Source organism: Artibeus jamaicensis, unplaced genomic scaffold (assembly GCF_021234435.1).
Source record: "Artibeus jamaicensis isolate MK-2021 breed Jamaican fruit bat unplaced genomic scaffold, CSHL_Jam_final contig_473, whole genome shotgun sequence".
Classification (NCBI taxonomy): domain Eukaryota; kingdom Metazoa; phylum Chordata; class Mammalia; order Chiroptera; family Phyllostomidae; genus Artibeus; species Artibeus jamaicensis.
This window is the reverse complement of record NW_026521851.1, coordinates 1,346,606-1,362,319: the sequence shown is the minus strand read 5'-3', so window position 1 is coordinate 1,362,319 and position 15,714 is coordinate 1,346,606. Positions and strand designations below refer to the sequence as shown.

The 15,714-nt window shown below is 48.5% G+C and overlaps 2 protein-coding genes across 12 annotated transcripts in view; one reads left to right on the top strand and one right to left on the bottom strand.

Moving 5' to 3' along the window:
* The window catches only part of B3GALNT2 (beta-1,3-N-acetylgalactosaminyltransferase 2), a 54,701-nt gene extending 41,602 nt beyond the window's left edge, over positions 1-13,099 (top strand). For all 4 annotated transcript variants that reach the window (XM_037138499.2, XM_037138501.2, XM_037138498.2 and 1 more), the window contains 7 exons: positions 2,048-2,158; positions 3,907-3,985; positions 6,894-7,077; positions 9,649-9,774; positions 10,243-10,402; positions 10,941-10,997; positions 12,692-13,099. In XM_037138499.2, coding sequence (XP_036994394.2) covers positions 2,048-2,158; positions 3,907-3,985; positions 6,894-7,077; positions 9,649-9,774; positions 10,243-10,402; positions 10,941-10,997; positions 12,692-12,829 — 855 coding nt within the window. In that variant the 3' untranslated portion in view covers positions 12,830-13,099. The remainder of the gene's footprint in view (positions 1-2,047; positions 2,159-3,906; positions 3,986-6,893; positions 7,078-9,648; positions 9,775-10,242; positions 10,403-10,940; positions 10,998-12,691) is intronic.
* Positions 13,100-13,932: 833 nt separating this feature from the next.
* The window catches only part of TBCE (tubulin folding cofactor E), an 87,652-nt gene continuing 85,870 nt past the window's right edge, over positions 13,933-15,714 (bottom strand). For all 8 annotated transcript variants that reach the window (XM_053667886.1, XM_053667887.1, XM_053667888.1 and 5 more), the window contains 2 exons: positions 14,388-14,479; positions 13,933-14,214 (listed from right to left, as the gene is read on the bottom strand). In XM_053667886.1, the coding sequence (XP_053523861.1) occupies positions 14,122-14,214; positions 14,388-14,479 (185 nt within the window). In that variant the 3' untranslated portion in view covers positions 13,933-14,121. The remainder of the gene's footprint in view (positions 14,215-14,387; positions 14,480-15,714) is intronic.

The window sequence follows — 15,714 nt, the reverse complement described above, 5'->3', positions numbered from 1 at the left end:
GTTGGACCCAAAGAGGACCACACCAAGACACATTGTAAGTAAAATGCTAAAGGTTAAAGATAAAGAGAGAATCTGAAAAGTAGAGTTACCTACAAAGGAGTTCCCATGAGACTGTTAGCTGATTTGGTATGTCAGGCACCTACATACCAAAAGAAACTTTGCAGGCAAGAATGGGCTATCAAGATGTATTCAAAGTAGTGAAAAGCAAGAACCTACAATCTAGATTACTCTACACAGCAAAGCTATTATTTAGAATGGAAGGGCAGATAAAGTGCTTCCCAGATGAGGTAAAGCTAAAGGACTTCATCATCACCAGGCCATCATTATATGGAATGTTAAAAAGGGGCTTGTTTAAGAAAAAGAAAAAGCAACAAATTCACAACTATCAACAACTGAATCTAAAAAGAAACTAAGCAAATCAGCAGAACAGGAACAGAATCACAGAAATGGAGGTCCCTTGGAGGGTTATTGGCAGGGAGGGGGAAAGAGGAGAATGGGGGGAGAGGTAGAGGAATTAAGAAGCATAACTGGTAGGTACGAAATAGGGTGATGTCAAGAATAGTGTAGGAAATGGAGAAGCCAAAGAACTTATACGCACAAACAATGGACATGGACGAGGGGGGGCGTTGCGGAGGGAAGGGAGGTGCCGAGTACAGAGGGTGGCAAGGGGGGGACATTTGGGACAACTGTAACAGCATAATCAATAAACTGTATTTTAACAAAAAGAAAGGTTGGTGTGCTGGAGGGACACTGGGCACTGGCTGCCTCCGTTGCCTGTGTGCGGGAGCCTCCCTCAGGACGGGTGGGAGTTCACCTGAGCAGAGCCGAAGAGCCTGCCGGGGGCAGGTCCTGCAAATGGGAGCCACAGGAAATCAGAAGACAGAATTTAAATGTGTATCAACCCTTGTGGGAGGGGAACGTAACTTCCTACACTCAGAATTTAATAGTAATAATCACAAAGGAAAAGCTTGTTGGATTAAACAAGTTAAAACTATGGAACTTTGAATTAAAAAAAAAAACTAAATGGCACATAATTCTGAAGAATATTTTTAGCATGTAAAACATATGCTAAAGATTGTTAAAAGCTCACACAGATTAATAAGGGACATATAAAATTCAGTAGCTAAATGGCAGAGAAGCGGGACAAAGCAGTGCCCAGAAAAGACTGTAATTCGCAAACATGGTTGGAGCTCCAAAGGAACACAGTTAAATGGGCAATCACTTCTTTAATGTAACAAGTCAGCATAAAGTTCTTTTCTTTTACTGATACCCCATACTGGGGAGAGTACAATGCAACTGGCATTTTCATAAATTGGTAATGACCCTTTAAATTAATATAATCTGCTTTTGAAAAGCAGTTTGACACAGTATACCAGAAATCATGTAAAAGACCACATCTGTTTCTTATCCCAGTAATTTCACTTCTGCAAATTTATTTATTTATTATTTTTAAATTTTATTTATTTATCTTTAGAAGGGAAGGGAAGGAGAGAGGGAGAGAAACATCAATGTGTGGTTGCTTCTGGTGCATCCCCTGCTGGGAACTGGCCTGCAACCCAGGCATGTGCCCTGACTGGGAATCGAACCACAATCTTTTGGTTCACAGGCCCGCGCTCAATCCACTGAGCTAGACCAGCCAGGGTGACTTCTGCAAATTTATTTTAAATAAATTATTGGGAGAAAATAAACCTTAATACCAATACGTGGCTCACGTGATTTTAGTAGACCCTTGGAAGCACCCATTGTTTGAAACACAGATGAAAAAGAAGGGTTGTGACCACTGCGGTAGTTTGAGGAAGTGCTTTGACTTAGGGGGAAATAGCAAACAGCGCGTGCAGAGTTGTCTGTATACGCTTTTTGTTTCTTAGATGTGTATTCTAAAGACTAGACTCAAGGATATGCACCAAAATGTTAACGGTGGTGCGTTAGTTATGGGATAAAAATTTTAACCCATGTGTCTTTAGAAAAAATGTGTTGCTTTTAAAATTTGCTTAAGACCAAAGTGACAGCAATAATGAAATGACTCAGTTTTCATCTTTCTCGAAAGAGCTTTGAAGGCACAATCGTGTGGGAGAGCCAGGACCCCCAGGGCCTCGTGTCAAGGAACCTCCACACGGTGACCGTAAATGACGGAGGGGGAGTTCTCAGGGTCCTCACAGTAAGTCACTCTCGTTTTGTTTTAAGGTGGTGTGGTGTACTTCAGCATACAGAAGTGTTTTTCAGTGTTTTTACACAGCCCAGACAGTATGGAGTAGTCTCGTGTGTTGTCACCGTAGTAAAGATTAAATCCCAAATGTTCTGTGACTTTGTAACTCGACTATTTGTACATACAGGGTGGGCAAAAGTAGGTTTACAGTTGTGAGTACGTGAAATACAGAATTCTTGTATTACTTATTGTATTATTTTCCATATGAACAACTGTAAACTTACTTTTGCCCCACCTGTATAGTTTTGCCTTAAGATCACAGCATTTGAGGAAAAGCAACATTTTATTTATTGATAGTATTTAACATCAGGAACACTGGCCTGCCTGACGTGGTCCAGAATGTCCGTTCTCGCCTTGGCGCAGGAGGCCCGTGACAGTGCCGCAGAGAAACTCGGCAGGGGCTCGGGGCTCGGCGGGCAGAGCGGAGCTGTCCTTCCTGTGCCCTGCACAGCTCGGGGCCTGTGCCGGTGGCCAGAGCTGCTTCAGGCCCGGGACACATTGTTTAAAAATACTATAGATGAAAGTGTTGGAATGAGAGTGAGTTTTCCCTTTCATTTATATTGCTGGAATTTCTGTCTCGTAGTTTTCATATATTCACATTTGCTTCAAATTCAAAACAGCTTGACAGGTAAATTTCTCAGAATAAACGAATATAGAATGATAAGGAACATGTGTAACAGTATCGATACCTGAGCAAGAAAATGTAATTTGGATTATAATATTCATGCTTTAATAAAAATTCATTAAACAGCAGGGGGTAGGGGGTAGGAGGCAGAGACAAACTTAAAAGGAAGAACTCCAGTTGGGTGGTGTTTGTGGTACACAGTCTTTTGTTCCCCTTGATGCTCTGATGCAATGATTAGAAAAGCACTTGTGCTTCAGTTCACAAATCAGTACATTTCCATTAAATATTAACCTCATTCATGTGGATTAGTTCCCAGCTTTGGGGTGCATGCCCTATGGCACGTGGCTCCCTGTCCAGAAAACACACACTGCACACCACGTGTGAGCCAGGCGCCGAGGTGGCAGAACCGCCCCCGAAAGGCGAGTGTGCGGAAGAGGCGCTGTGAGCACGCTGCAGCGGCTGGAGGCCCCTCGGTCCCCGTGGGGGGTGTGCTGCGGCTGCGCCACACACAGCGGTGTCACCTCGCTCTGAGCAAGGGCATCGTGTGAATCCCTCGTAGTGACAGCCTCCACGCTGAGCGGCAGCGGGACTGCAGCTGCCGGTGTCCGATTCTCTGCGCACCTCACCAGTGTCAGTGGCTGTGTGGAGAGGCCCTCTGCTCTGTGCAGTGACCTGGCTCCAGACTGCCTGGGTGCGTGCAGACTCACAGGGGTGTTCAGTCTCCAAGGAATGAAAAATTATCTTTTTTGAGTGGTTAGGTTACAGTGCAAAATAAAATTGGATTTTGTGCTGTTAAGGTAGCAAGCTCAAGAATATCTGATTGTGTAAGTTGGGCTTCTGACCACTGTGTGGACCACTGCACACCCCTGCTGAGTGATTTGTAACTGGTGTCCCCGAATGGCACAGGCCTAGCGTGCTCACAGCGTGGGTGGATTTCGCCGTTATCAATTCTGCCTGTCGGTTTCAAGTGTAAGAGTGTGTGTGTGTGTGTGTGTGTGTGTGTGTGTGTGTGAGAGAGAGAGAGAGAGAGAGAGAGAGATGAAACACCCAGCACCGGCAACCTTGTTTCTTTCAGGCTGCGGAGGGTGCATTGCCTCATGAATTCATGGAAGGTGTGGAGGGAGTTGCAGGTGGTTTTATTTATACTATTCAGGGTAAGTTGACTGGTTGAAAGTTGAAAAGCGTAATGAATCTCATGTACCTAGTCTTACTCTGTACTTGAGCATAAAGGGTGATCAATTTTTTGTCATTAAAAAATAGCTTTATTAGTGTATCATTCACAACCACACAATTGATCTTCGTAAAGCGTTAATTCAGTGCGGTTAGTGTACTGAGTTCTGCACGCAGCTGCACTGACCCCAGGCCACCTGCAGCACTGCGGGAAGAACCCGGCACCCGGCCCGTTGGCCATCAGCCTTGCTCTGCCTCCCCTCCAGCCCTGACCTCCATGCACCTGCTCACAGACCTTAAATCCACAGATTCACTTCTAGATGCCCTGTTCTGTTGACCTCTGTGTCTGTCTGTACCCCACAACCACGGTCTCGGTTATGTTGCTGTGTAGTGATACTTGAAATCAGGAAGTGGGGGTCCTCCAGCCCGGTGCTTTTTCCAGAGTGTCTAGGCTATTCTGGGTCCCTTGCATTTCCATATGAATTTTAGGATCCGCTTGTCAACTTCTGCAAAAAAGCCAGCTGGGACTTTGAAAGGAGTTGTATTCAGTGTGTAGATACATCATTTTGGGGAGCGTTGACATCGTAACATTTATCTGATCCACGAACATGGGGTGTCTTTCCATTTATCTGGATCTTATTCAGTTCTTTCAGTTATGCTTTGTGATTTTCAGAGTACAAGTCGTGTACTTCTTTTGTTAAGTTTATTCTTAAATGCTCATTTTTGATGCTGTTGTAAGTGGCATTTTTAAAAATTATATTTCCAGATTGTTCATTGGTAATGTATGCAGTTGATTTTTATATATCACTTTGTATGCTGTAACGTTGCTGAACTCATTTATTAGTCATGTAGGGGCCTCAGGAAAATGCTTTTCAAAACAAGAGTGAAATAATTCAGGTTTTAAGGTAAAGGAATTAATATGAATTGATTATCTTCTCATGTATTGAATATATGTGGAAGTCAGGGTAGAAGGTTTTGTTTAGTCTGAGGATCAAAGGGCCGTTCAGTAGAATCTCACGGCAACGGCCACGGCTGTGGGGCATCGGCCCCACCGTGAGTGGCAGAGGGAAAATCTTCAGGGCTGGGCTCTGGTGTCTGTGTTTAAACAGGCTCTTTAGATGGGTCTCTCTGACACCCCAGACTCTGAGAGGCTGTGAACCACCACAGGCATCTTTTAAACAACACCTAGACAGATCACCAGGATTGAAACACACACCAGTGCATTACTTCATCCTCACAGCTTCCAGGCAGATGCAGTGTAGAACAGAAGGTGTGATTCGTCCATCGAAAAAGGCCTGTATTTCATTTCCTCTCTCATCCTGTCACCATTTTCTCTAACTGCAGTCTAATGACACTTTCACTGTAAGTGTCATAGTGTATGTACTTACCCTTACTTCTGGATGAAGGCGAGAGGATGTTGCAGTAGCACAGAAGAGTTGAAAAGACCCCAGGGTTATTTAGGCTTGTGTTTCTTAAGAGGTAGTCAGAGGTACAGAGAGGCACATGTTAAAAATGCAGATGGGCCCTGGCCACCTAGCTAGTTGATTAGAGTGTCTTCCCAGTACATCAAGGTTGGGGGTTCGATCTCCAGTCGGGGCACATACTAGAAGCAGTCAGTGAGTGCGTAAATAAGTGGAACAACAAGTCGGTGTTTCCCTCACCCTTCCTCTATCTAAAATCAAGGTTGTTTTGTTTGTTTTTTAAATGCGGATTGCTGGGTCCCACCCCAGACCTGCAGTATCAGAAAGGCTTCAGAGGTGCCTTTCCGCAAGCACTCCCGAGAACCAGCCCCCCGTGCGGGGGCGGAACAACTGAGGCCCAGGCCCGGGGACTTGTACTTGCTCCGGGCCCACGGAGCTGCGGAGACGGAGATCAAATGCGCAGGTCTTCAGGCTCTTCCTCCGTCTCGCTGTGCGCAGTTACAAAGTGCAGCACTATTTACCTTCCTTTCCCCACCCCTCAGTTAACTCCCCCTGTTTTTTTCCCAGAAATTTTCTCTTAATTTGAAACATTTGATAAAATCCCGCCTTAGTGCTGCTTTAATTGTATCCGCGGGATCTGAAGACAGTCCCTGCACACATGTGGCCGGTGATCTGTTAACTTGTGAGGTGGTATTTTTTCAGCACTTCAGTAGCCACTTTTATTATGAAATGTTATAAATACACCAAAAATAGGGATTGCTATAAGAAATGGCCATGTACCTATTGCTCAGAATGAGCAGTGCTTACCCTTTGTCATAGTTGCTTTTTCAAAGAAAGCGAGCTGTACAGGTACAACTGCAGCCGCACCCTTCCCATTGTGCCCACCCGCACCCACCCTTCCCTGCAGAGGGGGCCACTGTCCTCCCCGTCCTTCCTGCCCTGCTGTCCACTGTAGTGCACACGCCTGTGTCTTCCAAGTCGTGCTTTGCCGAGAACATTTTGTCAGGACATCTGTGCTGTCATACCGCGTGTGTCAATTAGCCGCACGTTTTTCTCACTCAGTGTTCTCAACGCCTTTCCCCTTCACATGCGAGACCAGGTCACAGTTTAAACTGCGCGCTCCGCTGTGTGAACACACCAGTTCAGCCATTCTCTCGGGAGTGGGCATTTAGGTGGGGTCTGTTTTCTCACCATTACAAGCAGTACTGCACCGAATGGCCTTGTGGTCACATAAACTAACGTCCCAGTGGACTAACGAGTCACGCAGCGTGGGTATCCTCCACCTGTCCAGGTCCTGCTGGACTGCCCCCGGCTGCCTGTTTATCCTGGCAGTTCCGTTTCCCCACCTCCTAGGGCCTGCCCGCCGTGTTCCTGTTAGCTGGCCCGGGGAGCCGAGTTTTAGTGGGCGCGAGTTCTGGGTCCTCTGTTTGCAAATGGCCTTCTCCTCCAGCTCTTGACTTCTCCTTTTTAGAAGGTGATGCTCTCTTACAAAACCTTCATTCTCGCCCTCAAAGACGTGTTGATCATATAAGTAATCTCCACGAGGAAGATGCCTTACTCAAGGAGGAAAGCAGTGTCCACGATGATATTATTTTCGTGGATGTTGTCGACACCTACCGAAATGTTCCTGCGAAGTTGTTGAACTTCTACAAATGGTAGGTTGTGAAACTGCTGAGTAGGTGGGTTTGGTTTTAGTGTTCTTTTCACAGAGAAACAATGTATCAAACCTTCGTCCCACTGAGCTTTTTAGGAAACAAAGTAACCTAATACCCTGAACGCCTGAGGTATGGTCTGGTGTCCTGGTTCTCTGTGAGGACAGACCTGATAAACGCCCTTCCTTCCTTAGCTGGGGAGAGCCACCGTGGCAGTGATAGGGACCGTCAAACAAATGGGCAAGCGTAGCTCTCACTTAGAGTCATCGCCATGGTTGGCTCAGGGCAGCCAGCCTTACATGAAAGTCAGTGAGTTTGAGAGTGGCCCGTTTTCATGCCTGCCCTCCTCAGTCCCCAGTTCTAGCCGCGGCACCCAGGTCAGTGATTGGAATTCTGTTCAGCTGAATATCTGCATTATAGTTCCATTCCCTACTTACCAATTTAAAAGTTACTTGCCCTAATTCCAAAACTTTTATGTAAAATGAAATTCACCAACCCTCAGAGTCTGTCATATTTATAACTTCCAGAGCCTCCAGTATTTCTTGGGTCTTAGTTGTAATTCCTACCTTTATAACAGTAATAGCAACAATAATAGTCACCTGAGGGTGACAGTTACCTGAAGGTGACTATTCAGGGCTGTACCACTCTGAATGCGCCTGACTGCGTGTGATCGCGGAAGCTGAGCAGGTCGGCCCGGTTCGTACTTGGACGGGAGACCGTAGTCGTAACTGCTGGACGCACCGGTGCCGGTGCCGAGTCCCGTACCAGGGCCCGTAGTTCGCTGTGGAGCCCCTGGTGGTGTCCGCCCTGATGCAGGCCTGAAACCTAACTGCATCTCTGGCTGGACTGGATCTATAACGTGTATTCACATCTTCATCTTTTTTTTTACTTTTTTCTTTTTGTATTTAATCTTTATTTTATGACATTACTTTTTAGTCCCCTTATACCCCCTTCCCCCCAGAAATCACCACCGTTGTCCATGCCCATGAGCGGTTTTCCCTTTTTGCTCAACCCCTTCCCCACAGTCCCCCCCCCCACTGGCTGTCATCCTGCTCTCTGTGAGTCTGCCCCCGTTTTCCCTGTTAGTTCAGTGTATTCATTAGATTCCACATACAAGTGAGATCATACGGTGTTTGTCTTTCTCTGACTGGCTTATTTCACTTAGCATGTTCTCCACATCCATCCATGCTGCTGCAAAGGGTAAAATGTTCTCTTTTTACCGCTGAGTAGTACTCCATTGTAAATGTCCTGTGTTTTCCTTTAAAACTTTATCAGGGAGCATGTTTCTTGGTGAACCCTGCTCTGTCCCTTCTTCTCTGGGCCCTGGGCAGGGTGGGGACCTATCGGTCACTCTGCGGACAGGGTCCCCTGGTCCTGAGGGGCCCACAGTCCAATCAGATGCAGAACATAATGCTTCACAGCTGGGGCAAGTTGATACAATTGTGGAGGCATCCCGTGGGCAGAGGACAGGTGCCAACACGACCTGGAAGTTTGGGTGTGTCTAGAATCCTGGGATTGCATTTGGACCCTCTTGCAGCTCACGGCCCCTGGTTCCTTCCTGCTGTCAGTGGGGCCAAGGCAGGGCTGTGAGGAGGCACAGAGTGGGGACAGAGGTCCAGCAAGTGGGGAATCGGTGTGGTGGAGTTCTAGCACTTTCCGAGGGGCGGACTCCCAGGTGTGGAAGCTGAAGTTGGCCAGGTCGTGCCTTCAGTTTAGGTTTCATCTTCCCGCCTCCTCACACGTCCCTGAGACGTTGGCCGCTCCCCTCTGTGTCTGCCACCACTGTTTTGGACCGTCATCTCTGCCTGGGTGACCACAGGGACCTCCTAACAGCTGTGCTCTGGGACCCACTCCCCCAGAGCCCGCTCTGCCTGTCTATCTACCCTCCACTCTGTACACGAAAGCTTCATTATCCTCATGAGCAAATGACTACTGTGTGTGCTTCATGCTGGCATTACCAGATGAAGGTGTCAGCTTGCCACTAGTTGCCATTAAATACATTTCTCATGTCTACATAAATCACCCTCCCGTGCTTCCCAAAAAGCTCATTGGTAACGGCTGAATCGCTGGAAACGGTTTCCAAGGGAAATGTGTGCCACTGTTATAACTCATTTTTCTAATCAGGAAATGTCATGTGGATGGTAGCGTACTGTGGCTGCTTGTCCGACAGTGTCCTGTGAGGGGCCAGGCGTGATGCCGGTCCCTTCATCCTGGGCCTCTCTTACTAAAAACACAAGGGTCCGGTGGTCAGTAGATTCGCGGCCCTACCTGAGCGGTGTCTGCGAAGCATTTGTTTGATCGCAGGGTCCGCGGAAGCCAGAGGCATTTGTGCCGCGTTGTCTTTCCTTTGCGACTTTCCGCATCGGCGTGTCCACCTGTCTTGGGCCGTGCGGTGACCGCCAGGTGAGGCTGTGGTTGGCAGCGGCAGCAGCTCTTTGTTAAGGAAAAGAAACTAGAAAAGTGTGCAGGAAGGAGGGCACAGTTTTCCTTAAAACATTAGCAGGGCAGCCATGGCGGCGCCGCCTCGGCCCCTCCCACGGGCACGCCGACCGGCCCATCCCTTTCTGCCGACAGGACTGTGGAGACGACCAGCTTTGACCTGCTGCTGAAGACGGACGACGACTGCTACGTGGACCTGGAGGCCGTGTTTCGCAGGATCGCCCGCGAGAGCCTGGACGGGCCCAACTTCTGGTGGGGGAAGTAAGTTCAGCATCGCTATTGGCACTCCTGTAGCTGGTCAAAGATAATTAATTTAGGATGAAATATACTCCATTTTTAATATGGAAAATGTGGTTGAGACAGGCAGTTTCCCTGTTAGGCCCGTGGGCTACTCTATTTTATTAATCTGTGATTCGTGGGAAGAAAACTTTGTGGAAAACCTCAAGCTAATGTAATGAAGGCGGGAAAGTGTTCTGGCCTCGCCCTCAGGCCCTTGAAGCGACTGCAGTCATATGTCAGTTAAGTGTGCGACATTTCTGCAGCTGCATTCTTCAGGAGTACAGAGGGGCCGGTGAGTGGCCGGTGAGTTTTTAAGCATATGTATACAAGATGGTCTGGTACTTCCCATTCTCATTCTTCTTTCCTTGCCACTATTCCTTTGTGGTGATAATAAAGTTGGTAGGACGTGTGTCAGGCAACACAAAGACGCCAGCTTGTCGCCAACCTCAGTTTCAGGTGGAACTGGGCGGTGGACCGAACGGGGAAGTGGCAGGAGCTGGAGTACCCCAGCCCCGCGTACCCTGCCTTTGCCTGCGGCTCGGGCTACGTGGTCTCCAGGGACATCGTCCACTGGCTGGCCAGCAACTCGGGGAGGTTGAAGACCTATCAGGTAGGTAATTCAGAATTTCTGACCTGAGAGCACACCCATCAAACCAAGCTCCCCCCCCCACCCCTGCCCAGGGCCCCACCCCTGGAAGCAGGGCCAGCTGACTTGGAGGAAGAGCGTTTTATTGTCTGTGTAGGAATCTCTCTTCCTCAAATTTGGCTCTGCATTCTATTCTCAAACCTTCTTGGGCCTACTGACTATAGTTTCAGCCTGTGTTTACTAGTCCCCTGGAGGAGTGCAAAATTGGTATTTAGAAGGGAGATGATAAGCAAGTGCTTTTCTTCCTCGGTGCTACCGGTGACTGTCGGCGAACAGCTCTGCCGGGTCTTGTCCCATTAGTGCTGGAGCCTTCGGGTCCATGAGGTGAGGGGACTGGCCCCTGGTGCTAACAGCTGCTGACTTTTGCTCTGTGTACCGACATTAGTACAGGCCTGGATTTCATATTATATAGATTGCAAAACAGAGAGGCAGAAAAATGATTTGTTATCAAAGCAGGGGAGCAGCTGAATTTGTGCGTCTCACCCTTCTGCTGCCGGTCTAGGGTGAAGACGTGAGCATGGGCATCTGGATGGCGGCCATAGGACCCAAACGGTACCAGGTGAGCGGGCCCGAGTGAGGCGGGCTGGGGGCTGGGGGTGGGGGCAGGGAGGCTTCTGGCTCACACCTCGGAGCTGTGCTGTTCATTTTAACTCACAACACTCCACCTGGGTTCCCCATACAATACTTTTCTCAGTGGAAACCACAAGGAAATGTTTTGAACGGAAGTTCTCTAGCCCATAAAGAATAGGTTTTTATCAGAAATTCTTTGCAGCTTTAAAACTTAAAGAATCAGCTGACACCCGTTTCCAGTAGTGGGTGGTCTGACTGATGCACACGAAACGTTGGCTTAAGACAAGGTGAGGCGTCTGGTAAAATACACTGACCACCGAGCCAGAGAACAAGACCCAACCGGACCTGCACAGACCAGACGCGGAGTCAGTGCCTAGGAAGCAAGCACAAAGCTGGTCTTTGCTGCAAAGATTTCAGTGGAACTCTGGATTCTTGCAGCTTCCGCTTCGGCCGTAGAAGGTGCAGGGGACAGAGGAGCCCTGTGTAGCCCTGGGGGCCCACAGCAGTGCACCCCACCTGGGGGGGGTGGAAATACACCCAGTGCACTGGGTCAGCTTTGCTGGTCCCGTTTGTGTTGAGTTTTAGCCCCATCTCTGGTTTATTTCACATTGACCCTGACGATTTTCCTTCTGATTGTTCTGGTATCGGGTGTCTGCAGACTGTTGCTATGGAGCTTGTTTCCTGATGCGTTTAGAGGGTTTTTTGCTGTGACCTCACGTTCCTTGGGGACTTGGGTTTGAATTTGAAACACAGACTACAGAGGGTGTCTTATCTCTGTGGACATACCTAAGGGCCTCCAGTTTCTGACATGGGACTTTGTGCGCCTCCTCCTGATACCCACCCAAGTGTAGACTCGGGTTCCTGATGCTCAGGGAAAACCCTTTCATCACAGCCACCCGCAGGCTCTGCCCCTCAGGCATCCTGGCTGGCTGTGACTCTGTCAGTCTCCTGGCCCTGGGGAGTCTCAAGGCCTTTGAACCCAGTGGAGCCTTCAAGGCCCAGGCCGGCACCAGCACCTTTCCCCACGCCTTCAGGGCCAGGTCAGCCCCCACTTTACGAAGATGTGCGGTGCTGCAGCCAGCATGGGCTTGTGCTCTGCGTGAGTGGTAGCCCCGAGTCTGTATTCCGCTCTAATCCTGGGAAGAGGCGAGTCTGTAAAGCTGGAAGTAGGCTGGTGGGCCCCCCTGAATCCCTTCCCACTCAGCACTACTCACCTACATGAACTTCCCTGTGACCTTGAGCAGGGTCTGCTTACTTTCAGGTTCTCACCGGTAAAGGGGAAGCAGCTTCTCTGCACCAGGGTTACTGTGAGGATTGAAGGTGACGTTTAGGAAGCACTGGGTGTGATCTCTGGAACACTGGCATGCCCTCAGAAAGCTACTGTGATCCATGCCACTGAGCAGCCCCAGCTCTCTCGTGGCCAATGGGAAACTTCCATCCCCGGATGCCAGGCCGCACCTTCCTAGCAGGCCCTCCCTGACAGGCAGTGCACAGGCCGCACTGTTTCTGTGTTCCTTGGCCACAGGGTGCTTTCCCACGCCCCACACACGCAGAGTAGGTCACACAGTGTGTTGTCTTAGCAGCGGGTCCAGCCTCACTGGGGCGGGTAAGCGGCCTGCGCACCAGCCGTCCACAGACAGCAGCTGCCGGCACAGTGCCCTGTCAGCCCTTCTGTCCCCGCAGGATGGCCTGTGGCTGTGCGAGAAGACCTGTGAGACGGGGATGCTGTCTTCCCCTCAGTACTCTGCTCAGGAGCTGGCGGACCTCTGGAGACTGAAGGAGCTGTGCGGCGACCCTTGCCAGTGCGAGGCGCAACGATGACTTTAAGGCGCAGTGTTCACAGATCAGGGCAGGCAAGTGGTAATTCGCATGTGAATCCAGGAAAGGGGCAGTTCAGCGGTGATCACGTGGTCCCTCCGAGCACTCTGGGCTGGTCCCCCATAACCAGCAGGGTCATTCTCAAGGTTCGCACAAGGTTCCCCTTAAAAATCAACCCTGATGCTGTAGCATAAGAAAAAATTTAATTATGTATTGGAAGATTTGAAAAACACCAAAAACTATAAAAGAAAAGAATATTTTTAAATCCTGATACATCATTTGCATTTAGAATTCATTACCTATGGTTTTTGGTTAAAACTTGGCTTGTTCCGAAATCTTTAGTAACTGAGAGTTGGGATTTCCGCCTGCATTGCAGGCTTTGTGTACTGGAATTAGGATGAATACGGGCCAATACCAACTCTCAGAAATGCTGCAATCGTGTGACCGACCACCATGCACAGTGGTCACTAATACCAAAGTCTGGGGTCTCTGGAAATAATGTCATTTCCTGTGGGTGTCGGAATGAAGCGGGCAACTTAAACTTGGAAAAGAACCAGTTTAGTTCTCAGTTCTGGACCTGGGTTTAAATGTTCATTTATTTACTTAGCAGATTAATGCACGTTTTCTTTTGCCATTTTACATAAATCCTGACAAGTGACACCTTAGAACTCCTAGTTTAAAAAATGCTCAATTTTTGTGACTGTAAATAAAGAGCAGTACCTCTCAGGGTTGCAGTGCTGAAGGGAGGGGTGTCTCCGAATAGTCGGCCCTTCGAAGGAATTTCACCCTCCTGTGGTTGCCTGATGTTTACCAGCGATGGAGAGTCTTGACTGGCTGGTCTGCCTGCATGGTCGGGTAGCTGTGGGGAGCGGGGTCACAGCACACATGTGGTGCGTAGTGCAGGAAGTGTCCTTAAATGGCCAACCGGTCGTTTTAGTCCCCTTTTAACTAGTGCTATCAACAGTCCCATGAAGACTGGGCTAGTGAGAGACGTTGACCGTGTTCAGGTTTTAGTGGACTAGTCAGGTTCTGTTTCGTACCGAGATGGTCGCGTAATGAAACGCAGTCATGCACTAGAAATGTGAAATAAAATCAGCAAACTGGTAGTAGGTACAAAGCATTTATTACTGCTGTTACATACAAGCCTAGAAGTGGTTTCTTTCTGATGAAAGGTACCACCTCTTCTGTACGTAGGGCAAGTACAAAACCTTCTTTCTTTGTGACAGCAGAGCATTTATCCCCAGGGCGCCCCAGGCATTGTAACAGTGCGGTCTCTGAGCCTCACTAGTTGGCCGTCACCATCGCACTAACAGACAGTCTCCACTTTCCACAGAGTAAAACTGCAGCGACTGCTGGTCATTTTCTAGTTCAATCTCTCTGCCCGGCATCTGAAAGTAGGACACAGGGTTGAGGGCGACTGAGAGAGGCGACAGATCACGTTCCGTGCCCACCCCCAGAACAGACATGGGGTCTCCATTTAGAGCCCGCTCTGTAGAGACTTAGATGAGCAGCGTGGCGTGCTGTGGGGGCCAAGCATGACTGGCCTTGCTGGGCAACTTACTTTGGGACTCTCGTAGGACAACAGGAGGTCTGACACAGGGACTCTGACAAGGCGTGACAGCAGTCCTTTCACCTTCTGGATTGTCATGGAGTCTGTCAGAGAAAAGAAAAACCACCACTTCTATCAAATGACAGTTTCCTGCCAAACTAGCTCAGAGTACAAGGCCACCGTTGCGTGATGGCTGAAACTGTCCCTTGAGTGCCAGTCCCCCCAAGTAAGCAAGTAGGCAGAGGCACGGCAATCGCACGGAGCACGGCTGCACCGCACTCACGCAAGTCCCTGGGGAGACGGAGCCAGGTGGGACCTAAGGGCCCTTTGACTGAGTTTTCATACCATGTCTTCAGTGGTGGTCCACACTTCCTCCTCCTTGACCCTAATAAACCTGACATCATAGTCTTTGCCCAGAGGAATAAATGTGAATAAAATAATTAACTTGTTAAATCTTGGTGATTACTGAGGACTTGACTAGAAGACCACTGAGTGGGGCTCTCGAGCCCTTTGGCCTTAGTTCCTCCTTGTCAAGTGTGGGGTAAACTACATGGTCGACCAGGTCCCTTCCCAAGCAACCAGCCAGGGGTTCTGCAGTGTGCTGCCGTGTTTGACATGCGTGCTGGTGACCACCAGGTGTGGGTGTGTAACTTCATGAGGATATGCTTCAGTCTGTTCAGAAAACACTATGGGCTTTTCTCCAAAGATGAGCTGTGGTAATGTTGACTATTGTGATTATGAGAAACACAGTTTCTTTGAAGCTTGAGTGGGAGGTACAGCAATAGTGTGGTGTTCCCGCACATACCACACGGAGTCAGATATTTTTCTATCAAAGATCATTTTGTAAAAGTTGTGTTTTTATGCAATTTGTGATAATAAATGTTCTTTATTTTAGAGAAAATGCCTTAAATTTATGTGTTGAATAAAAAATAGACATTTATGATTTTAATCAGCATAATTTCCTCAGGTAATCTTGACCTTTCAAAAAATCTAGGCAGCACTGGGTTCAGACGGTGGTCAGTCAGGGGTTAACTCTTACACAGCCCACGAAAAGATACCTTCTAAGCACCACACCAGAAACAAAGTGGCTGTAAAACAATTCTAGTAAGAGACCCACCTACCTGCACTGTGTTACAGAAAAAAGTGGCAATTTGCATGTAGTGGCCCTGAATAATGCTACTATTCTTAATGTAGAAGTAACACACGATTACCGTAACATTCAGAAAATGTCAAACTGAGTAATTACCTCTTCGCCTCGCTCTGACGGGGTTAAAAGTCTGGGGGTGCTTCCCAGCTTCCTCACGCTTATGTCAGGATGTAGAGTCTGCAGCCTGCACGT